The sequence below is a fragment of the Phaseolus vulgaris genome, chromosome 8 (genome assembly GCF_000499845.2).
Source record: "Phaseolus vulgaris cultivar G19833 chromosome 8, P. vulgaris v2.0, whole genome shotgun sequence".
Lineage (NCBI taxonomy): Eukaryota > Viridiplantae > Streptophyta > Magnoliopsida > Fabales > Fabaceae > Phaseolus > Phaseolus vulgaris.
In genome coordinates, this window is record NC_023752.2 from 6,127,479 (window position 1) to 6,152,834 (window position 25,356).

Sequence of the window (25,356 nt, forward strand, 5' to 3'; positions counted from 1 at the left end):
TGCCAAAAAGTTTAGTTACTAAGCGATCCACATCAATTTTAATTTCTGTAAGAACTAAAATCAAATTTTAAACTTCAAAGAAAAAGAGCTTTTGTTTTCTAATTTTGATTTAAGTATTAATTGTATTTTGCGCCTAATGTTTATCACTACTGCCCTTTATTGGAGCAAGAGGTTGCCGGGTGTTATATCATACCTCTAATTCTTTAACCTTACCTATTTCTTCATTGCAGTAGAATTCAAATTATGCAGTTGCTCTTACTGATTTCTGTGCATGCATATATTTTTTACAGGTTGATGAGAGTGTTGGTGAAGCAGGTGTGAATACTTTGTATTAGGATGCACTATGAAAATAGGGGAATTGAGAGACCCTTTGTTGAATGTTTTTTGGTTAATTTCTGACTTTGGAGAGCTCTTAAACACTATTATCAGGACTGTCACAGAAAGCTTAATATGAGCTTTCAAATGTTACATAAATGACAGGTTTTCATTTGCAGATGTGTTTGTTACAAAGTGTTGTTACTCGAGAGTTTGCATTTCCTTAGGAATGTACCTTACTATGAAGACGTCCCTTTCTATTGTACAATAATATGCGGTTTCTTCAGCTCATATATTTGCAGTCACCAATGGTGTGCAATTAATAGGTTTTGGTATTGATGTGTTTTATGGACAACACTGAACATGTTATAAACATTAATATTGGAGTTAGCTGGTGGTATTATTTACAAAATAAACTTGGATTATTTATAAATTTTAAAATAATAATAACAACAAACAACAGCATACTCAAGAACTCTCTAAAAAGAATCTCCAAATCAAAAATGATTGGCCAAGTATCCTCATGAGTCACTAATGAAATCCTTGGTTTGAAAGCATGGCAAATATTATAAATTGTCTGTTTCAAGGAATAAACTAAGCGTGAAGAATCCAAGTTTGTTTGGAATGGTTCAAAGAATGACGTGAAAGTTTTGTGGTGCAATTCCTTCCTTCATATCATACTAAAACTACATCATTTACCTTCCCTCCATATCAACTATAACTATACTTCCTTCATGCATCATCTATCATCTTCCATCAATTTTTCTTCTTATGCACACTTTTTCTTTTCTTCAAATCATTCTAACATATTTGCTATTGAAATTATTATTTTCTATTTCTTCTTTTCTTTCCTCTCTTTGACTCTAAAGGTATGTGTGACTGATACACACAAAAAACAATTTTTGTAGTATCAAATTTTTGGTAACGTTGTATGAATTTGTTTGCTTGCAGTAAAATGTCGATTCGAACAAACAAGATGAAAGCAGTACCTGTGTTGCTGAAGCAGTTGATGATAGCAAGGAGCAAATTGCATGAAAGGGGAAGAGATGAATCATTTGATGGGAAGTTGGAGATGTTGAGGTTGGATTTGAACAAGATAAAGGATGTATTTGTGAGAGTGAAGAAGAATGAAGAAGAATTGCTTGACACATTAGCCGAGGTGTATGATCATCTTCGCAAGTTAGACTACAGAAAGCTTGGTGAAGACATGAATGGCATTTGCAAGAGAATCAGAGATTCTGCTCACAAGTTGCTCCCAATGGATGCTTTTGATGACTCATATAAGGAGGAGGATCACAAGGGTGACCAAATATTTCACTCATCACATGAGTTGCAACAACCCCATCAAAAGAGTTGGACTACAGAAGATTATCACCGGCTAGACCATCTATCAAAAGGTTGCTTGTGGTCTCTTCTAATTTTCCCTGAGAACGCTGTCATAAGAAAAAGTAATGTAATTAATTTGTGGATTGGAGAGGGTTTGGTTGAAGATAAAAATGAAAGAACAGCAATAGAAACGGGTGAGGTTCTGATTCATGATCTTTTGCTAAGTGATGTGATTGTACGCTATGGTAGTGAAAAGGATCCCCTTGTCAATAAATTTCGAATTCTTCCTAACGTCCGTCGTCAGTTGGAATTGTGTGAAGAAGAATTTGGAACTATATCCCTTTTTCGAGAATCTGGAATAAATCGGTTTGTGCTTAAGCAAAAAAAGCTGACACTAGGTGATTCGGATTTTGGTTACTCTATACATAGTGTTTTCAATGTTGGTGCTAGTTATCTGAATTTTAGACCACAATGGGCCAAGGAATTTATGAATTTAGAGGTGCTTCAACTTGGGCGTTGGCAAGATTCACCTTTGCATCACATTGAAGTTGGGAGTGAAGAATTCTTGAAAGAGTTGAGAAATCTAACACACTTGAAATATCTTAGTCTCCGTGGGATATCAAGAATATTCAATATTCCATCCTTCATTGCTCAACTTGAGAGACTATTAATTCTTGATCTGAAGGCTTGCCATAATTTGGAAACACTACCAAATGATATTTCATCAATGAAAAGTCTCACACAACTGATTTTGTCCGAATGTTACTTACTGGAGGGCATGCCAAAGGGGATTGAGAAGCTAAAAAATCTGGAAGTACTAAAGGGATTTGTAATAAGTACTCCTGGAAAGACTCCTTGCAAAATATCAGATCTTGTAAATTTGGAAAAACTAAAGCGACTGAGCATACATATAGGAAGTGAGGTCGTGATCAGGGATTGGGAGTTTGAAAGTTTGGAACATATTCCTACACTTGAGCATCTCAAAATATCTTGGAGTGGGTCTGACCCATGGTCTGGTAGTTTTCGTTTGCATTTTCCACCAAATTTGAGAAAGTTGCATCTAGAATGTTTTCCTGGACAAAGTCTTGGAGAATTCTTGTTTAACATGAGGTATTGGGAGAAAGACATGGAGCTAAATATAACTGGAGGAAAATTGGAGAGTATGAAAGTAGATTTTGAATGGAAATACGTGAGAGTACTGCGTCTCAAGTATCTTAAGCAATTGAATGTCGATATAGACAATTTCAAATCGTTCTTTCCTAGGCTGAAATATGCAGAAATTAAACAAGTCTCAAACCATAAAGAGTATGAATGGATTGAGAGTATGAATGGACTAATATGAGTTGGATATTGTAAGAGTGTGCATGTAAGAGTGAGCAAAAGTTAAAAAATAAGGAAAAATAAATAAAATTTGTCTTTGTTACTAAACTTGTTATCTTCCAATTAAGTTTTATGAATAATATGTTTTACATTGTCATATTGCCAAAAATAACAACAACAATTGCCTGGAAATGCTAATAACTCAACATCAATTCTAACTAAACACATGTAAATATTAGAGCTGAATTTTGAATACGTATTTATCCTCGCAACATAAATAATTAGTAACGACTAAATAGATATTGAAGTTATTTAAGAATCTATTTAGAAAAAAACAAACAGCACCATAAAGTATTTTTTATGTTTAATTTATCCTCATAGAATTTGCTTGTCTGCTTTACTTATATAATATAGTTTAATTATATTTCTAGTTGAAGAAAAAAAACCTTAACCATTATGGTTTGTAGTTGTAAAGGCCGCAATTGATTTATCCACCAAAATTAGTCAGACGTAAAAGATGTAATCGAGGGTTGTAAATCAAATCGATTGAAAAAAATAATCAAATTTGATAAAAAAAAAATCAAAAATGAGTTTCTAAATAATCAAAATTCGGTCAAAAAATTTAAAACCAATTAAAACATTTATTTTTATTTATTTTTAGGTTTTATTTTTTTTCCTAAACCAAACAATTTTGTTTGAATTTTAAATTAAAAATCAAGAGTTGAATAAAAAAACTCTTATATATTTTGATGATTAAAATTAATTCTATCAGTAACAAAGTTTTATTAATGTCACTAAAAAAATCATTATACAAACAAAATATCATTAGTTATTATATTAATTAAATTAGATATTATTTTATAGACAAAAAAAATTATTGTTATCTATAATAGTTTATATTATTAATAAAATCTATAAATTAATTTCTAAATTGATATCTAATTATCTATCAACTTTAGAATTGAAATTAATTAGTAGCTAAAACCTTGGTAGTTAAATAGATACCAATTTAAAAATTAGTTTATCAATTTTAATAATAATAAAAATTATTTTATATATCAATAATTTTGTAAATTTCTAAAATAGTATTTGTGAAGGAGTTCATACACACCAGATCCCACTATTTTTTTTATCAGCAATGACAAATATATAAATGCGAACCACTTTAGGGGTGGAACAACCCATTTACAAAAGCAAAAACACAAACCTCTCTAGATCCCTAAAAAGGCATCACAGAATCAAATGCATACATACTAGGGGTTCCAAACACCAACTGGAAAAAGAGACCGAAGCATCACGAGACTTTGTAGAAATCCAAGACCAGACTTTTCCTTGCATCAAAGAACAAACTTCCGACGCGTCAGCCACTCCCCTATTGAAAATAATTGAGTTTCTATGAATCCAAATTTCCCCTACGACCCCTGCCCAAATAGTATTCCAAACCTCATTAATCGAAGCAGAGGACATGTTCATCCTAAACTGCGCAAAGTTTGACATAGGATCATTGTGAGATACAAATGACACTCCCAGCCACTTAAAGCAGTAACACCATACCCGCTAAGCAAAGTTGCATTCGAGAAATAAGTGACGGTATGACTCTTCCTCCTTTTTGCACAGACAACACAAGGCACTTTCCACCAACACCCCTCGTCTTTCCAAATTGACCCTAGTAGCAATCTTGTTCTGCAACACCCTCCAGGCCGTAACTAAAGCTGAAGGAACCGCTTTACAATTCCAGAGCTTACTAAAAATCGGAGATGGGTTCGCCACACTAACCCTCCCCACCAAAGAGTAAGCAGAGTAAGCAGAGTTGACAGAGAACATCTGATCCCTCACCCTTCCACTCCCACCTATCCGCCTCGCCCAAACCCAACCTCGCCTCAAGTAAAGCCAGACTCAACTGTTCAACCAAAGGCACCTCCCAATCGAAGAAAGGTCTTCGCCAATCTACATGCCACACCCACTCACCATCGGACCAGGCCCCCAGCTCAGCCACCCTAGCATTTTTGGCCGAACAAATAGAAAATAATCTCGGAAAAGCTCTCTTCAGCGCACCACCAACGAGCCATTTGTCCTCCCAAAACCGGATCCCACTGTAGACATTCGGTATTGGATGTTTGAACTTTAGAATTAAAATTAATTAGTAGCTAAAACCTTGATAGTTAAATAGATACCAATTTAAAAATTAGTTTATCAATTTTAATAATAATTATTATTATTTTATATATCAATAATTTTTTAAACTTCTAAAATAGTATTTGAGAGGGAGTTCATACACATCGGGTCCCACTGTAGACACTCGGTATTAGATGTTTGAACTTACCATGATCCTTTATATTGGATTCGCTGATAATCTTTGGATCAGGTGTTAGTCTCTGGTAGAGACATACTTAATGAGTCTTCCGGAAGACAATGAGATTGAAATGAAATCCAATAATTGTGATTGAAAATAGATCCATGGTGGTCTATATGAATGATGGAATTGGTATTGAAATTTTGTATGACAACATTTAAAGAAATGTTTATAAATGATTAGTGTGATTGGTTCTTTTTGCCTGAATTAAATATGTTATGAAATTTATTTTCATTAGCTTACCCTTGTTTTTCTTGTTGTGTTTAAACTGTGATGATTGTATTACGTACACGAGCAGATGATCATACAGGTGTCGGAGGGTCTGAAGGGCTTTGGGATGTAGTTTTGAATCTTATATTATTAATATTTGTATTTCTATAAGTTTTAATCTTGTAATAGAAATCGATAGAACTTGTATTGTAATAGTTAGATGTATTTTCTGGAGTGTTACATAATTAGTAACATCAAACACCTGATAGTTTAGTATACATGACTTAGATCATTACTAAAGCTAGATGATCTTCCTTAAACATAGGCTTTTCATACTTAATGTACTATCAAATAACAACTCATACATTATCCCAAATGTATGACATCAATTTCATACAATTTTCATCATTCATATATAATACATATCATTCAATCACAACATTTTAAAAATGTATAACATTCAAGAACTTTTCCAACATCAAAAACAATAATTAAGTTTCAAACTATCAAAATATAATATTTATACATGTTCACGCAACATAAAATCAAACAATTTTATCAACTAACAATCCCTGCAAGAGAAATTGAATATTGGGACAACGTCCCCTCCACGTCCAGATCTTCTAGCCTAGGGTATTATTAAAAATTAAAGTTAGCTTCCCTTACCTTAATTGTTTGTTTTCCAAGCAACCTCTATAATTTTATCCTCCTACTCTGGATAAACTTCAAGATTTTAGGGCCTAATGCAAGTTATCCAAACAAAACAGAAATTTAGCATATAGTAGAATAAATTGAGAGGATTACTCTTCTCAACTAATACACCAAGATTGATGACTAAATCATAAGGAAAAACAGAGAATAAATTATCTTTAGAGCAAAAATGAACTTAATCCATTTAAAAATCTGATCGGGTAGAACTATCTTTAGCTACAACATGGTGCGATAAGATCATAAAATAGATGAAGATTGAGAAAGAAAATTAAGAGAGAAGGAAAAAAATAAAATTTGGGAAAGATGGAAATATGGGAAAGAATGTCAAACGCTTATTTTTGATTCATTGTTAGCTTCTGTCTTTCAATATAGCTGCCGTAATGTCATTTTAAAGCTGTCATTGTTTTGAAAATATCTTAATTTTTTTCTTTTAAATTGATATCTATAAGTATTATTAAAAGAGAATTTTTTTTATAACTATTATGTAACGATTTTACGTTACTAATTATACCTTTATTAATATAATTTATTTTATTATTTTACTCTTTATATTTTATAATTATTTTTATGAACATAATTTTTATAAAGTTTAATAAAAAAATATTTTAATCATTATTATAAAATTTATATTTTTATCTTTTATTATTATAATAAAAATGTGACACATCTAGTATACTTAAATTGGTATTGGTTATAATTAAAATTGATAACATAGCGAATATAATGTGAGAAAATATATTATACATTAACAATACAGTTTTACTCGGTGAGAAAGGTTCTATGATTTTTTTTTATTGATTAATAGTGTAGAATTTTTTGCATTTTGACAACTTAATATCCATTAAACTCTAATATTTGACGGTAAAGGAAATAAAGGTAAAAATATTATAAATTGTCTCTTTCAAAAGGAAATAAACTAAGCATGAAGAATCCAAGTTTGTTTGGGATGATTGAAGTCGCAGCTACTCAAAGAATGACGTGAAACTTTTGTGCTGCAATTCCTTATTTATGATTCTAAAACTGCAAATTCATCTCATCATATGAGCTTATATTTCCCTTCAAAACTATCTCTTATTATTTGAGCTTATATTTCAAAAGGACTGAACAGATTCCAACATTGCCCCAGTTATTTCAAAGGTTCGACTTCATTTTGTTATTGAAATTAATAAGAAATAATAAAGTTTTATGCGATGCTTCTTAAGATTTGATGCTTCATAAGATTGTTATATCATTTGTTAATGGAACTCCATATATTGAGTTCAAACTTTCTACTCTATTGTATATCCTTTGAATTAAATAATCTTGTGCGAACAATTTACTTATATTATGTTTTATAATATTGACCAAGCAATGTATTATATATATTTAGTAATGACTGATTATTCATTCTTGATGATAGTCCTTATTAGCTTGATCTTATTATATGGCTTACTAAATAACTAAACTTTTCCTAATCGCTCAATGAAAACTGTAGTTCGTTCATGCATGATGTATCATCTTCATCAAGTTTTCTACTTATGCACACTTTTTCTTTTGTTCACATCATTCTAACACATGTGCTATTTTTAAATTAATATTTTCTATTTCTTCTTTTCTTTCTTGTCTTTGACACTAGATAGGTGTGAGTGTATACATACACACAAGAAACAATTTTTGTAGTACAAAAAATTGGGTGACGTTGTATTATTTGTTTGTTTGCAGTAAAATGTCGATTCGAACAAATACGATGAAAGCACTATCTGTGTTGTTGAAGCAGTTGGTGACAACAAGGAGCAAATTCCACGAATGGGGAAGAGATGAATCATTTGATGCAAGTTAGAGAAGTTGAGGTTGGATGTGAACAAGATAAAGGATGTATTTGTGAGAGTGAAGAAGAATGAAGAAGAACTGTTTGACATATTAGCAGAGGTGTATGACCATCTTCGTAAGTTAGACCGCAGGAAGCTGGATGAAGAAATGGACGACATTTGCAAGAGAATCAAAGATTCTGCTCACAAGTTGGTTTCAATGGATGCTTTTGGTGACTCATCTAAGGAGGAGGATCACAAGGGTGGCCAAATATTTCACTCACCACAACAATTGCAGCAACGCCATAAGAAGAGTTGGACTGTGGAAGATTATCACCGACTAGACCCTCTGCTAAAAGCAAAAGCCACACAGTTGAACAAAATTAAACGAATGGCTTAATTATAATTTTAAAGCATTTAAAACAGCTCCATCTTTTCACGGGATTGACTTCACAAGGTGTATATTTGTTAGGTTAGTGTAATTCATGGATGCGCTGGTGGTATTTAGTAATATTAGCTTGATCTATTGTCTCTAATAATTATAGACCTTTTCACTAAACGTCCTTCAAACCAATTTAAAATAAAAGGAATCAAATTTAATTATGTTAAACATATAACAATGTTATATTATAATAAGAGATGGAATGCCACTTTGAGAACGGGATGAGATAGCTCGCAGTTTTGATCTTTACAAAATAAACTTGTTTTATTTATAAATTTTAAAATAATAATAACAACAAACAACAGCATACTCAAGAACTCTCTGAAAAGAATCTCCAAATCCTAAATCATTGCCCAATTATCCTCATGAGTCACTAATGAAATCCTTGGTTTGAAAGCATAGCAAATATTATAAATTGTCTCTTTCAAGGAATAAACTAAGCGTGAAGAATCCAAGTTTGTTTGGAATGGTTCAAAGAATGACGTGAAACTTTTGTGCTGCAATTCCTTCCTTCATATCAACTATAACTATACTTCCTTCATGCATCATCTATCATCTTCCATCAACTTTTCTTCTTATGCACACTTTTTCTTTTCTTCACATCATTATAACATATTTGCTATTGAAATTATTATTTTCTATTTCCTCTTTTCTTTCCTCTCTTTGACTCTAAAGGTAGGTGTGACTGATACACACAAAAAACAATTTCTGTAGTATCAAATTTTTGGTAACGTTGTATGAATTTGTTTGCTTGCAGTAAAATGTCGATTCGAACAAAGAAGATGAAAGCAATACCTGTGTTGCTGAAACAGTTGATGACAACAAGGAGCAAATTCCAAGAAAGAGGGATAAGTGAATCATTTGATGGGAAGTTGGAGAAGTTGAGGTTGGATCTGAACAAGATAAAGGATGTATTTGTGAGAGTGAAGAAGAATGAAGAAGAATTGCTTGACACATTAGTCGAGGTGTATGATCATCTTCGCAAGTTAGACTGCAGAAAGCTTGGTGAAGACATGAATGGCATTTGCAAGAGAATCAGAGATTCTGCTCACAAGTTGGTTCCAATGGATGCTTTTGATGACTCATATAAGGAGGAGGATCACAAGGGTGGCCAAATAATTCACTCATCACAAGAGTTGCAACAACCCCATCAGAAGAGTTTGACCCGAAAGATTATCACCGGCTAGCCCCTATACTAAAAGGTTGCTTGTTGTCTCTTCTAATTTTCCCTGAGAACGCTGTCATAAGAAAAAGTAATGCAATTAATTTGTGGATTGGAGAGGGTTTGGTTGAAGATATAAATGAAAGAACAGCAATAGAAACGGGTGAGTTTGTGATTCTTGATCTTTTGATATGTGATGTGATTGTACTTTGTGGTAGTGAAAAGGATCCCCTTGTCAATAAATTTCGAATTCTTCCTGACGTCCGTCGTCAGATGGAATTGTATGTAGAACAATTTGGAACTGGAATAAATCGGTTTGTGCCTAAGCAAAAAAAACTGACACTAGGTGATTTGGATTTTGGTTACTCTATAGATAGTGTTTTCAATGTTGGTGCTAGTTATCTGAATTTTAGACCACAATGGGTCAAGGAATTTATGAATTTAGAGGTGCTTCAACTTGGGCGTTGGCAAGACTCACCTTTGCATCACATTGAAGTTGGGAGTGAAGAATTCTTGAAAGAGTTGAGAAATCTAACACACTTGAAATATCTTAGTCTCCGTGGGATATCAAGAATATTCAATATTCCATCCTTCATTGCTCAACTTGAGAGACTATTAATTCTTGATCTGAAGGCTTGCCATAATTTGGAAACACTACCAAATGATATTTCATCAATGAAAAGTCTCACACATCTGATTTTGTCCGAATGTTACTTACTGGAGGGCATGCCAAAGGGGATTGAGAAGCTAAAAAATCTGGAAGTACTAAAGGGATTTGTAATAAGTACTCCTGGAAAGACTCCTTGCAAAATATCAGATCTTGTAAATTTGGAAAAACTAAAGCGACTGAGCATACATATAGGAAGTGAGGTCGTGATCAGGGATTGGGAGTTTGAAAGTTTGGAACATATTCTTACACTTGAGCATCTCAAAATATCTTGGAGTGGGTCTGACCCAAGGTCTGGTAGTTTTCGTTTGCATTTTCCACCAAATTTGAGAAAGTTGCATCTAGAATGTTTTCCTGGACAAAGTCTTGGAGAATTCTTGTTTAACATGAGGTATTTAGGGAAAAACATGGAGCTAAATATAACTGGAGGAAAATTGGAAAGTATGAAAGTAGATTTTGAATGGAAGCACGTGAGAGTATTGCGTCTCAAGTATCTTAAGCAATTGAATGTCGATATAGACAATTTCAAATCGTTCTTTCCTATGCTGAAATATGCAGAAATTAAACAAGTCTCAAACCATTCAAAGTATGAATGGGCTGATATGAGTTGGATATTGTAAGAGTGTGCATGTAAGAGTGAGCAAAAGTTAAAAAATAAGGAAAAGTAAATAAAATTTGTCTTTGTTACTAAACTTGTTATTAAGTTTTATGAATAATATGTTTTACATTGTCATATTTGCCAAAAATAACAACTACAATTGCCTGGAATGCTAATAACTCAAAATCAATTCTAAACACATGTAAACATTAGAGCTGGACTTTGAACACATATTGACTAAATAGATATTGAAGTTATTTAAGATCTATTTAGAAAAAACAAACAGCACCATCATCATCTTAGAAAGTAATTTTTAAGTTTAATTTATCCTCATAGAATTTGCTTGTCTGCTTTACTTATGTAATACAGTTTAATTATATTTTTAGTTGAAGAAAAACCTTAACCATCTGTGCAGTTTTTGCAGTGAGACCATTCAAGAAGAAATCAAGAATTTATGGTTTTGATGCATTTACCAATGATGTAGAATAGAACCTCTGATGAGATTGTCCACAACAATTACTTGAATAACAATTGTCACAAATTGCTATAACCACGATGAATACTCATAGACAAATTTCAGCACTAATCAAAGTTTCCCAGAGAATACACACCTCATCAATAGCTAATAATATTCTTATTATTTGAATACAAAGATGTAATCGAGTGTTGTAAATCAAATCGATTGAAAAAAAATATTTGTAAAAAAAATTAAAAATAAATCAAAACTGAGCTTTTAAATAATCAAAATTCGATCAAATTTAAAACCAATTAAAACAAAATTTTATTTTTATTTTTAGGTTTTATTTTTTTCCTAAACCAAACAATTTTGTTTGAATTTCAAATTAAATATCAAGAGTTGAATGAAAAAACTCTTATATATTTAAATTGAATATTATATGATTAAAATTAATTTCATCAATCACAAAGTTTTATTAGTGTCACTAAAAAATTATTTAATAGAAACTAATTTTAAATACAAAATATCATTAGTTACTATATTAATTAAATTAGATATTATTTTATATATTAATAGGTATCTAGAATAGTTTATATTATTAATAGAATTTATAAATTAGTTTTTAAATTGGTATCTAATTAGCTATCAATTTTGGAATTTAAATTAATTAGTAGCTAAAATTTTGGTAGTTAAATAGATACCAATTTAAAAATTAGTTTATCAATTTTAATAATAATAAAAACTATTTTGAATATCAATAATTTTTTATTTTTTTTAAATAATATCAAATTTTGTTAATATAATAATTAATTATTTTTTCTCTACAATTAATTAGTTTTTATTTAATAATTTTCTTATAAGATTTAGGTTAAAGTTTTATGTTGTTCAATTCTCATCCATATATTGATACTAAGTTTTTTTTTAAAGATTAATAAGTAATAAGATCAAAGTTTCTAAACTACAACAAAATTAATTCGATGAATTTATTTTTTGAAATTATTTTATGGTTTAATTTATTTCACTTTCAATATATTTGTATATTTTTTTAAATAAGATAGAAAACTTGTATTATAATTTTTAGTTTTTTATAAAATTTATTTACAAAATAAAAAATTGAAAGGATATATAAAAAAAATCACCACATATATTTTTATTCGATAATTTTTCATTATAAAATTTTTAACAACTTTTTAGTAATGTTTAATAATTGCTTTGTAAAAAATGCTCAATAAGTTTATTGTAACAAAAACTATACAAATTTATTGAAATTAAACCGTAAAACATTTATATTAAATTTAAATTAGAAGGGTGAATCATATCTAATTTTTTATGTTTAGTTTATATGAGTGTTTAATAAGAAAATCAGATGATTCCAGTGGCAGTTAAAGAGACATTTGGTCTATTAATTCACTAACTAATACTTTTGATGTTTTGGGTTTGTTGGGCCTAAGGTTTAGTTAGCTTTAGTTCAGCCCAATAATCCTTTTCTTTTCACACACCATGCCAATATATGATATAAAGCTACAACGTTCTTTTTCAATAATATACAAAAATATTTCTTCCTTAACACGTGTCTCTCACTCACACAATGTTATGCATCTGATTCATCTCCTTCTTTCTGGAAGTTCCTTATGCTGTTCAGGAAGAAAGTCAATATGGTATCAGAGCGGGTCTAACCCGCTATGCTCCGCTGCCACCGATTTTCTTCTTCCCTTTCATCCCTTTAATTTCTCTTTCTGTGCTTCTTGATTCTCCTTGTTCCTTTCCATGGCTGCGACCAAACAAGATGATTAACAAAACCCTATCAGTGCATATTATCTTCATCCAGGAGAAAACCCAGGTGTGGTTCTTGTTACGCCACAACTTGACGGATCCAATTATCACTCCTGGAGCCGGTCTATGAAACGAGTACTTTCAAAGAACAAGTTCAAATTCGTTAATGGTGATATCTTGGAACCAACCCGTGATGACGGAAAATACGAAGCCTGGGAAAGATGCAACGTCATGGTGGTTTCATGGATCACACGCACGCTGATTACTCAGATTGCACAAAGCACCGTGTATATTGACAATGCAAAGGAGTTGTGGGAAGACCTTAAAGAATGATTCTCAAAAAGCAATCATTTTTGCGCTTCTGATCTCTTACAAGAAATCAATTCTATCAAACAAGGAGAGCGGAACATCACAGATTACTTCACAGACTCAAAGATTTTGTGGGAGGAATTGGATTCTTTGCGACCATTACCAGCCTGTATTTGCAAAGTAAAATGCAGTTGTAATGTGATGAAGACGATGGCGAGTTACAGAGACTCCGAACGGGTTATGTGTTTCTTAAAAGGATTGGGAGAAAATTATAACACTGTCAAAACGCAAGTCTTACTCATGGAACCTCTACCAAATATCAATCGCGTCTTCTCCCTTGTTCTGCAGCAGGAAAGGCATATGAATGAAAATATAGGCATAGATACAAAGATCTTGCTCAATAGCGTCAATCATCAGAGTCAAAGAACGAACAACAAGGTTAATCATGGATGGCGCAACCAAGGAAGAGGAAGAGGAAAGAACTATGGGAAGCAATGCTCTTTCTGTAACAAGATGAACCACACCGCTGATGAATGTTATTTGAAACACGGTCTTCCACCATGGATGAAGCAGAGAACGAACTACACTGCAAATGTTGTTGAAAGAAACGAGGATTGTAATGGTGAGAATGAAGAGTTTTCACAGGCTAAGATTCACAATGGGAAAATCTTTGAAGTCCTCAATCCTGAGCAACTGCAACAGCTCATTAACATGATACAAAATTCAAAAGGCAAAGAACATACCCTAATCAATGCCATGGGTGAAACTTCAAAACAAAATCCAAGTAAAGAGGGTAAGTCTTCCTGGATTCTTGACACGGGTGCTACTGATCACGTAGCTTGCTCTATTTCCCTATTTATAAGCTATCACAAAATAAAATCAGTAAGGGTCAAGCTACCTAACAATCAATATGTGTATGCTACTCATGCTAGAACTGTTTTTCTTTCCAAAAACATTACTCTGCATAATGTTCTGTATATTCCAGATTTTACCCTAAATATCATATCTGTTCAACGCCTTATATCTTCTTTAAATTGTCAACTTGTTTTTACTCACAATATTTGTCAAATTCAGGAGAAAAATTCCTTGAAGATGATTGGTCGAGCTGAGATTCAAAATGGGCTCTATCATTTGTATGCTGATGAAGAAAACAACTCTGTGTACACTTTACATGTTGATTCTTTTGATACTGTAAATAATCTGGATGTTTGGCATTGTAGGATGGGTCATCCCTCAAATAGAATATTAGATTGTTTAGCTAAGCAATATTTTGATATACATTACAATGATAAGAATGTTTGTGCTCCCTGTCATCTTGCAAAACAACATAAATTGCCTTTTCCTCTTAGCAAAACAAATAGTCAAAATGTTTTTTATCTCATTCACATAGACATATGGGGACCTCTAGGTACTCCTTCTTTGCATGGTCATAAATATTTTTTAACCATTGTGGATGATTTTAGCAGACATACCTGGGTTGATGAAAAATAAAAGCGAAACTAGAGAGCTTTTACAAAGTTTTGTTGTTTATGTTAAAAATCAGTTCAACAGGAATGTAAAAATTATTAGAACTGACAACGGTAAAGAGTTCTATTGGAAAGATTTTTATGAAAGGCATGGCATAATTCATCAAACCTCTTGTAATGAAACCCCTCAACAAAACTCCATTGTTGAGAGGAAACACCAACATATTCTTAATATCACTCAATGCCTTATTTTTCAGTCCAGATTACCCAAAGTCTTTTGGTGTTATGCTGTTTTGCATTCTGTTTTTCTGATTAATCGTCTTCCTTCCCCTGTTATTCATAACAAATCTCCTTATGAACTCTTATATAATATTGCACCTTGTCTTTCTAATATTAAAGTCTTTGGTTGTCTTTGTTTTGCATCTACTCTTGAACAGAATAGACATAAGCTTGACCCTAGGGCACGTAAGTGTATTTTTCTTGGTTTTAAACAAGGTACAAAGGGTTATGTTGTTATGGATATTCAAACTAGAGAAGTTTTTATATCTAGGAATGTTATTTTCTATGAATCTTTTTTTGGCAAGTTTCAAAATAGAATTGAAAAAGCTGTCATACAAGAAGAAGATGACTTCACAAGAATAACATATGATGATGCTCATGTACAAAGGGAGACAGAAAACCGAACTGCATAAAGGGAAAACATGATGCATGGTGATCTCTCTATACAAAATGAAGCTGGAAATTCCATAGAACAAGAACAATTGAGGCGGTCCACCAGAACCAGGAGAACACCAACATTTCTTGAAGACTATCATCATCAGCTCATGATATCACCATGTGAAGAAAAATTGAAAGAAAAAGGTACGTTATCCTCTTTATTCGGTTATGTCCTATAAAAGTTTATCTGAAAAACAACTAAAGTATACATTGTCTATCTCCTCTAAAACTGAGCCAAAATGTTATGAGGAGGCAAAATGCTACCCTGAATGGATCGAGGCTATGAGAGTTGAAATAGAGGCACTGGAAGTAAATAAAACATGGGATATAGTATATCTTCCTCGCAACAAGATTCCCATTGGCTGCAAATGGGTGTATAAAGATAAACACAAGGCAGATGGTAAAATTGAACAGTACAAAGCAAGACTTGTAGCAAAAGGCTACACACAATGTGAAGGCATTGACTACATGGACACCTACTCACCGATAGCAAGACTCACAACTATACGCACCATCTTGGCTGTAGCTGCTGTTATGGATTGGCACTTGGAACAACTGGATGTGAACAATGCTTTCTTGCATGGAGATCTACAAGAAGAAGTTTACATGAGCTTGCCTCCTGGTATCACCACAGTGAAAAGTAATCAGGTTTGCAAGTTAACCAAAGCTTTGTATGGTCTGAAACAGGCCAGCAAACAATGGTATGATAAGTTAAGTTCCTTTCTTTACAGCATCAATTTTGTTCAATCCAGAGCTGATAATTCCCTTTTCATCAGAAAATCTGAGACTTCATTTAATGCTTTACTTATATATGTGGATGATATATTGATTGCTGGAAATGATATAAAAGATATAGATATTGTAAAAAATTCTTTAAATTCTGCTTTCAAAATAAAAGATTTGGGGCATCTCAAGTTTTTCTTGGGTCTGGAAATTGCTAGAACACATAAAGGTATACATATATGCCAAAGAAAGTATGCTCTCGATATTTTGACTGATGCAGGTATGCTTGGTGCTAAACCTGCAAACACTCCTATGACACAGAAGAACGACAAGCTTTTTTATCAAAGTTTGCCAGTGCACAACATAACTCTATACCGAAGAATCATTGGAAGGTTATTATATCTTGTGAACACCAGACCAGATATTAGCTTCTCTGTTCAATTCCTCAGTCAGTTTGTCCAAGCTCCATCAAAGCTTCATCACCAAGTTGTTCAGAGAATTTTGAGATACATCAAGTCCTCTCCAGCACAAGGTATATTCTTTCCTAAAAGTACTGACATTCAACTTAAAGCTTTTAGTGACTCAGACTGGGCTTCTTGTATCACCACACGCCACTCAACCACTGGTTTTTGCATCTTCCTTGGAGACTCCTTGATATCCTGGAAAACCAAGAAGCAAAGTACCGTTTCTAGATCATCCTCCGAAGCTGAATATCGTGCTTTAGCCACCACATGTTGTGAAATACAATGGCTTGTATACCTTCTCGAAGATCTCTGCATCAAAGTCAACAATGTTGCAAGCCTCTTTTGTGACAACCAGTCGGCAAGGCATATAGCTCACAACAACGGATTTCATAAGAGAACCAAACATCTGGATATTGACTTCCATGTAGTAAGAGAGAAATTACAACATGGGCTTTTTCACCTTCTTCCCATAAGCTCTCAAGAACAACTAGAAGACATTCTTACATAGTCTCTCAACTATGCAGTTTTTCATAAACTTGTTACCAAGCTTGGTGTTCTGAATATACACCCACCAACTTGAGGGGGGTTTTGATGTTTTGGGTTTGTTGGGCCTAAGGTTTAGTTAGCTTTAGTTCAGCCCAATAATCCTTTTCTTTTCACACACCATGCCAATATATGATGTAAAGCTGCAACGTTCTTTTTCAATAATATACAAAATTATTTCTTCCTTAACACGTGTCTCTCACTCACACAATGTTATGCCTCTGATTCATCTCCTTCTTTCTGGAAGTTCCTTATGCTGTTCATGAAGAAAGTCAATAAATACACTCACATTAACTTAGAAAATTTTGTTAGTGAGAGTACTAATAAGGATTTTCGAGAATTCATGTTTGCTGATATGTATTATGTATACTTATTTGTTATTTGAAAATGCTAATCCTAAATGTCTATATATCTATATAGTGTTCCTATAAGAGTGAACAAAAGTTGAAAAAAAAAGGATAAAAATAAATATGATCTATCTCTTTTTCTAAACTTTTTATATTCCAATTAAGTGTTATGCATAATGTGTTCTACATTGTCTCGTTAGCCAAAATAACAACTACAACCATCTAAAAATGTCAAGAACTCAAATTCAATTCTAAGTATCTAAACTTTATAGCTAAATTTTGAACACATTTTTTCCCAACATAAATAATAATAAGTTAGTAACGACTAAATAGATATTAAAGTTATTTAAAAAAACTATTTCTAAAAACAAACAACACTACCATCTGTCATCAGGAGTCCAACTACCATTTGTTTTTTGCTTGTAAATTTGCTTGGCTTGTTTGGTGTCTTTGTTTTGAGTGGCTTGGCGTGGTGTCTGTCACTCACTCTAACCCTATGCTAAATTTTATTCAGTTCGGGCCGTGTAATGTTTCTGGTCTGGTTAATGATTTTTGAGAAACTTTTCGGGTTGGTGTCGTGAGTGAAATTTGGAAACACAGGAACAATGTCATTTTTAATAGGGGAAAGATTGATGCGTCTGAAGTATTTGCAATGGTTCAAGTCAAGGTTTAATCTTGAATCTATTTTAAGTCTCGTTTTAGGATGTTCTCTTTTTCTGATTGGTTCTTGAACCCGGTGACTTGTATGAGGATGACTATTTGACCTCTTATGTGTGTGTTTTTTGCTTGTATTGTGGTTTTGTATGTTCTAACGGGTTTTTTTTTAGGAAGGAAGGAAGATTTTTTTTTTTTTAAGAGTTGCTTTGTATAAGAGTTGAATCACCCTTAAGTGGTTTATTTTATTTATTAATTCTTTTTGCTGATAAAAAAAACACTATCATCCTTAAAAAGTAATTTTTAAGTTGAGGAAAGAAGAATAAAGAAAGGTTTTGTGATGAGTTTTCCCAGTTGCAATCTTTACCTCTGGTCAGATTGTTGGTGACAACAATTACTTAAATAACATTTGTCACAGGATTCATATAATTACGATGAAGATCTCTTCTCAAACAAATTTCAGCCGTAATCAAAGTTTTCCAAAGAATATACAACCTCATCAATAACTAATCATCTTCTTACTAGTTCAACAGAAACATATAATCGACTCTGGTAAATCAAATCTATTAAAAAAATAATCAAAATTTCATAAAAAAAATTAATGTCAAATCATGTTCTTAATTGTTGAGTCTTAAAGTCTTTCTTTAATTGTAAATATACCTTCAATCATTAAAGCTTGAATATTCCTTAAATGTTGACTCTGTGAATCTCTTACTCTAGCATTTTCATTTTATCATTACATACTTAACTTCAACTTTGAAAATATTTTGTGCGTCTTGACCAATAATGTCACCCAGTTTTAGCTATCAGCCTTTATGAACCTTTCATAATTTATAAAAGCAATATAAATATGATTGAACGTTATAATCAACATGGGTATCACTAAAATCATATCTTTTTATATTTTAGGAATTATGAAGACCTTTCTCAAGTATTTCACTGTAAATCTATTTTCAAATACTTTTTAAATTATTATAAAATTTAACTGTTATTTTGGATATATTTTGAAAAACTCTTTAAACTAGTTTTTATTATTAATAAAAATTTATAAAATAGTTTCTAAATTAATATCTAACCATTCAAAATTTTAACTACTAACTATTTTATATTTTAAATTAACCTCTATTAACTTTTTAAAAACTAATTTATAATCTAAAATATTAATAACTAAAACTTTGACAATCAATATAGATATCAATTTAAAAATTATTTTATAAAATTTTTATTAATAATAAAAATCACTTTAGATATTAATAATTTTTTAATCTAAAATAGTATCTAATTTAGTTAATATAATAACTAATTATTTTTATTAATAAATTTAAATGTTATTCTCATCATTTTTCTTGATTAACACAAACCAGAGTTCATGATTAACTCAAGAGTGTATATACCATTCTAACTATATCTTCTCTTCAAAATCTTGTAACATTACCGTTACGGCTCTCATAAATATGGTTTCAACAATTGTTGTTAGGCTGCATAAATTAAAAGAAAAAATCTATAAAATTTGTATAAATTTCAATATCAAATTAAAATATGTAATAAAGATTTAGCACGATTATATAATATTTTTAAAAAAATTAATGCAAGTATCTATGAAAACAGCATACGCAACAACTCTGAAAAGAATCTCCAAATCACAAGTCATTGCCCAAGTATCTTCATGAGTCACTAATGAAATCCAACTTGTTACTTTGTTTGCAATTGTTCAAAGAATGACGTGAAAGTTTTGTGCTGCAATTCCTTCCTTCATATCAACTATAACTATACTTCCTTCATGCATCATCTATCATCTTCCATCAACTTTTTTCTACTTATGCACACTTTTTCTTTTTCATCATTTCCATAACATATTTGCTATTGCAATTATTGTTTTCTATTTCTTCTTTTCTTTTTGTCTTTGCATCTAAAGGTAGGTATTAGTGTATACATACACACACAAAAATTATGTAGTATAAAAATTGGGTGACGTTGTATTATTTGTTTGTTTGCAGTAAGATGTCGATTCGAACAAACAAGATGAAAGCAGTACCTGTGTTGTTGAAGCAGTTGATGACAACAAGGAGCAAATTCCACGAAAGGGGAAAAGATGAATCATTTGATGAGAAGTTGGAGAAGTTGAGGTTGGATGTAAACAAGATAAAGGATGTATTTGTGAGAGTGAAGAAGAATGAAGAAGAATTGCTTGACATATTAGCAGAGGTGTATGACCATCTTCGCAAGTTAGACCGCAAGAAGCTGGATGAAGACATGGACGACCTTTGCAAGAGAATCAAAGATTCTGCTCACAAGTTGGTTCCAATGGATGCTTTTGATGACTCATCTAAGGAGGAGGATCACAAGGGTGGTCAAATATTCCCCTCATCACAACAATTGCAGCAACCCCATCAGAAGAGTTGGACTCCGAAAGATTATCACCAACTAGACCATCCATTAAAATGTTGCTTGAAGTCTCTCCTAATTTTCCCTGAGAACGCTGTCATAAGGAGAAGTAATGCAATTAATTTGTGGATTGGAGAGGGTTTGATTGGAGATACAGAGAACAAAACAGCAAAGGAATTGGGTGAGGAAGTGATTGATAATCTTTTGAAATGTAATGTAATTGTAGGCTATGGTACTGGAAAGAGTCCCCTTATCAATAAATTTCGAATTCTTCCTATCCTCCATTATGAGTTGTATGCGTCAATAAGAAATGACAACCATCCTGGACAGTATTTTGTAGTATCTCATGATCGAATAAATGGAAACAAGCGATTAGTGCTTGAGCAAAAAAAATTGACACTAGGTGATTGGTATTCTGATCACTCTATATTTACTGTTTTCAATGTTGGTGCAAGTTATCTGAATTTTAGACCACAATGGATCAAGCAATTTATGAATTTAGAGGTGCTTCAACTTGGGCGTTGGCAAGATTCACCTTTGCATCACATTGAAGTTGGGAGTGAAGAATTTTTGGAAGAGTTGAGATATCTAACGCAGTTGAAATATCTTAGTCTCCGAGGGATATCAAGAATATTCAAGCTTCCATCCTCCATTGTTGAACTTGAGAGACTACTAGTTCTTGATCTGAAAGCTTGCCATAATTTGGAAACACTACCTAATGATATTTCATCAATGAAAAGTCTAACACATTTGATTTTGTCCCAGTGTTACCTTCTGGAGGGCATGCCGAATGGGATTGAGAAGCTAAAAAATCTCCAAGTACTAAAGGGGCTTGTAATAAGTACTCCTGGAAAGACTCCTTGCAGAATATCAGATCTTGTAAATTTGAAAAAACTAAAGCGACTCAGCATACATATAGGAAGGGAGGCCGTGATCAAGGATAGGGAGTTTCTACGTTTGGAAGATGTTTTTGAACTTGAGTGTCTGAAGATATCTTGGAGTGTGTCTGACTCAAGGTATGACAATTTTCAGGCCATTTTGCCACCATGTTTGAGAAAGTTGCATCTTGAATGTTTTCCTGGAAAGAGTTTTCGAGGACGGTTTTTGCCTGCTGAAAGGAAAGGTTTGTTGTCATCCTTGGAGCTAAATATAAGTGGAGGAAAACTGGAAAATATGGAAGTAGATTTTAAATGGTGGAAGGTGGACATACTGCGTTTGAAGTATCTTAAGCGATTGAATGTTGACATAGACGATTTGAAATTATTCTTTTCTGAGCTGAAATATGTAGAAATTAAACAAATTTTTAATCATTCATACATTGAGCATGAATGGGACTCCTAATATAAATCACATACTGATTGAGAAGAGTTGTTAGGTTCATGTCTTAAAATGTTATGTATATTTATTTTGTTTTCTGAATATGTTATTCTCAAATGTTTCTATATAGAGAGAGTGTATGTAAGAGTGAACAAAAGTTGAAAAATAAGAAAAAATAAATATGATGTTTCTCTTACGAAACTTGTCATCTCCCATATAATTACAAGAGTATGAAAATACTAAGAACTCAAATTCAATTCTAAACATGTAAACTTTAGAGCTGAATTTTGAACACGTCCTTGTCCTTGAAACATAAATAATAAAGAAAGGTATAGATATGTGCAATTCAGGAAAGAAGAATAAAGAAAGGTTTCGTCTTCGGTTTTTCCAGTTGCAATCTTTTGTGCAAGAGCCTTTGTCCTTATGCAGTGAGACAATTCAAGAAGAAGTTAAGAATTTATAATTTTGATGCATTTACCAATTATGCATAATAGAATCTCTGATGAAAATGTTATTAGGAAGTGCATTTCAATCGCATAAAACTGACTGATGAGATGAGGTTTGCATCCATTTATATACTATAAAATGTTATAATTTTTAGTCGAGGTTGCATCTTCAACAATAATTGTCGACAACAATTACTTGAATAATATTTGTGACAGATTCATATAATTATGATGAAGATTGCTTCTTAAACAAATTTCAGCCGTAATCAAAGTTTTCTAAAGAATATACAACCTCATCAATAACTAATCATCTTCTTACTAGTTGAACAGAAACGTATAATCGACTCTTGTAAATCAAATCTATTAAAAAAACAATCAAAATTTCATAAAAAAATTAAAAACAATCAAAACTGAATTTTTAAATAACCAAAATTCGATCAAAAAATTAAAAACCAGTAAAGACAAATTTTATTTTTATTTTTAGGTTTTATTTTTATCCTAAACCACACAATTTTGTTCGAATTTGATATTAAAAATCAAAAAATGAATAAAAAAACTCTTATATATTTAAATAGAATATTATATGGTTAAAATTAATTCCATCAATTTATTTTTTGAAATTGTTTTGTGGTTTAATTTATTTCACTTACAATAGATAGCAAACTTGTATTATAAATTTTAGTTTTATATAAAATTTATTTAAAAATATGATATATAAAAAAATTCACGACATATATTTCTATTCGATAACTTTTCATTATAAAATATTTAACAACCTTTTAGTAATGTTTTATAATTTCTTTGTAAAAAATGCTTAATAATTTTATTGTAACAAAAACTATAAAAATGTATTCAAATTAAACTGTAAAACATTAATTTAATTTATATTTTATATTAAATTTAAATTAAAAGGGTGAATCATATCTAATTTTTTATGATTAGTTTATATGACTGTTTAATAAGAAATCAGATTATTCCACTGGCACTTAAAGAGACAGTTTATATGACTGTTTATATAACCCTTTATTTTATTTTTATTTCCCAAAAATTATCTATTTTCAATATATATTATTATAAACATTTATTAATATATAACAAGAAAGTAAACTAGCTAAATCTAACTAAATAATGTAATAAGTCAAATTTAAGATTTATGTTGAAGTAGTTTAATATATAAAGATTAGATTTATGATGGTAAGTTAAATCATGGTTATCTTTTGTCCATCTTCACACACAAGTGCTAAAAGAATTTGTAATAAATAGTTTTACAAAGAGTCACAAGAAAGGATCATATCTTACAAATATAAAAAGAAGTATAAGACGATTCAACATAGATAGTAAAAACATGGCTTTTGACAACACTGTACATATCTTCACGTTGAATTGTTTGACTGCATTTATTATGAGTAGATCATTGCATTACAGTATCACTGTTTCTGTCTGTGAATTTATTTGACCATTCCTTCCTTCTTCCATCCATCTTTCTGCCACTCACTTCCCCACTCAACATACCAAATCTTTTACCAAACAAAAACCCTTCAAAAACTTACCAAATAAAAATAGTTATTTGCTGCTTCCAAAAAATATGATGATATTGCAGAAAAGGGACTTGAGTTTGAAATTGTGATTGGATTGTGGGTGAGTATCTGATGTTGCATGTAGATGAGTTCCTTAATTGAGCTCAAGATGGCCCCCATTGTCATTTATGTTCAAATAGGATTTTATGTCATTTCTCTTCATGAAATAAAACAACAACTGTACCTTTTCTACTATACTATATTTATAATTGAGTTCTGTTTCATTTTGTTACACACATTTTAAACAAATCTACATCACATTATTTTATGAATCTGACAACTTATATATGTTCATTAAATTCAATCATTAAATAAGGTGAGAATGTGTAACATTATATATTGTAGAATTATTTTATATGCAATCAACTTCTTTTATTCAATCTTAGAGGAATGTATTGCATTCTACTCCTCAGAATCTTTTATCAAAATAAATTATATATCTCCTCTCAAAGTTATTATGAATATGTTGTTCCATTCAACTGATAAAACAATAACATTCACAAAGGGTATTATCAAGTTAAGATTACAGAATATGTTTGTTTTTATCAGACAAGATTACAGAATATGTAAGTTATGCATATCTAGGCTCTCAAATCTCTACTTACTCCTTATATCATCTGTCTTTCTCAACATCCACACCTTACCAAAATAATCAGCATGTAAGTATAATTATGAGTGAAACAGTACACTACTGAGAAAACCTATGTGTGGTTGATGTTGTTCTTCCATTAAAAAAATATTCAAAATGTATATGGAAGTTATTTATCTGCAGTGTGAATCACAATACAAACCAAATCTTTACTTTGACTATGAGGTAAAAGATTTTCAATTTAGTGGCAACTATTTTTGTGACGGTAACTGTGACCTCATCCACAATGTTTTTCCACAATTTGCTGCAGTATTAATGATTTGTGACTAAATTACAACCACAATTTAAAACCATACAGAAGTCCTTAATTTTATACAGTTTTATAAATTAAAGTTTGTGTTCCTGTCACTGAACTATTCAAATTCGTATCATGCTATTTCTTATGCTTGATTGAAGTGAACTTTGAATGTAGTAGATTGTGAACAATTATTAACAGGTGATTGTATTATGTTTCTAATTAAGAAAAATAAGAATAAGTTGTTGTTCATGGTCTTGTTTGCCATAAAGAAGAAAGAGAAACATCATGTGTTGTAGTAGCATTCATTCATTTCCTGGTGTGTGTTCGTACCCTGCAATGCATGTTATTAGTTGGACCCCCCATTAATGTTCATGTCCTTCCCTTTAACTGTCTCTGTTGG

The 25,356-nt window shown here is 31.5% G+C and overlaps 3 protein-coding genes across 3 annotated transcripts; all 3 read left to right on the forward strand.

Annotated features, from left to right (window-relative positions):
* The first annotated feature begins 879 nt into the window (after positions 1 to 879).
* On the forward strand, positions 880 to 3,027 carry LOC137825658 (disease resistance RPP13-like protein 4). Its single transcript, XM_068631385.1, has 2 exons — positions 880 to 1,184; positions 1,267 to 3,027. The coding sequence occupies exon 2, from the start codon at positions 1,271 to 1,273 to the stop codon at positions 2,981 to 2,983; it is 1,713 nt and encodes a 570-aa protein (XP_068487486.1). The 5' UTR covers positions 880 to 1,184; positions 1,267 to 1,270; the 3' UTR covers positions 2,984 to 3,027.
* A 6,872-nt stretch (positions 3,028 to 9,899) lies between these two features.
* LOC137823630 (disease resistance RPP13-like protein 4) lies at positions 9,900 to 10,913 on the forward strand. Its single transcript, XM_068628840.1, has one exon. It carries the CDS (start codon positions 9,900 to 9,902, stop codon positions 10,911 to 10,913), a length of 1,014 nt encoding a protein of 337 aa, XP_068484941.1.
* A 9,149-nt stretch (positions 10,914 to 20,062) lies between these two features.
* Positions 20,063 to 22,174, forward strand: LOC137827117 (disease resistance RPP13-like protein 4). The gene is made up of 2 exons (XM_068633331.1): positions 20,063 to 20,259; positions 20,342 to 22,174. The coding sequence occupies exon 2, from the start codon at positions 20,346 to 20,348 to the stop codon at positions 22,068 to 22,070; it is 1,725 nt and encodes a 574-aa protein (XP_068489432.1). The 5' UTR covers positions 20,063 to 20,259; positions 20,342 to 20,345; the 3' UTR covers positions 22,071 to 22,174.
* The last annotated feature ends 3,182 nt before the right edge of the window (positions 22,175 to 25,356 follow it).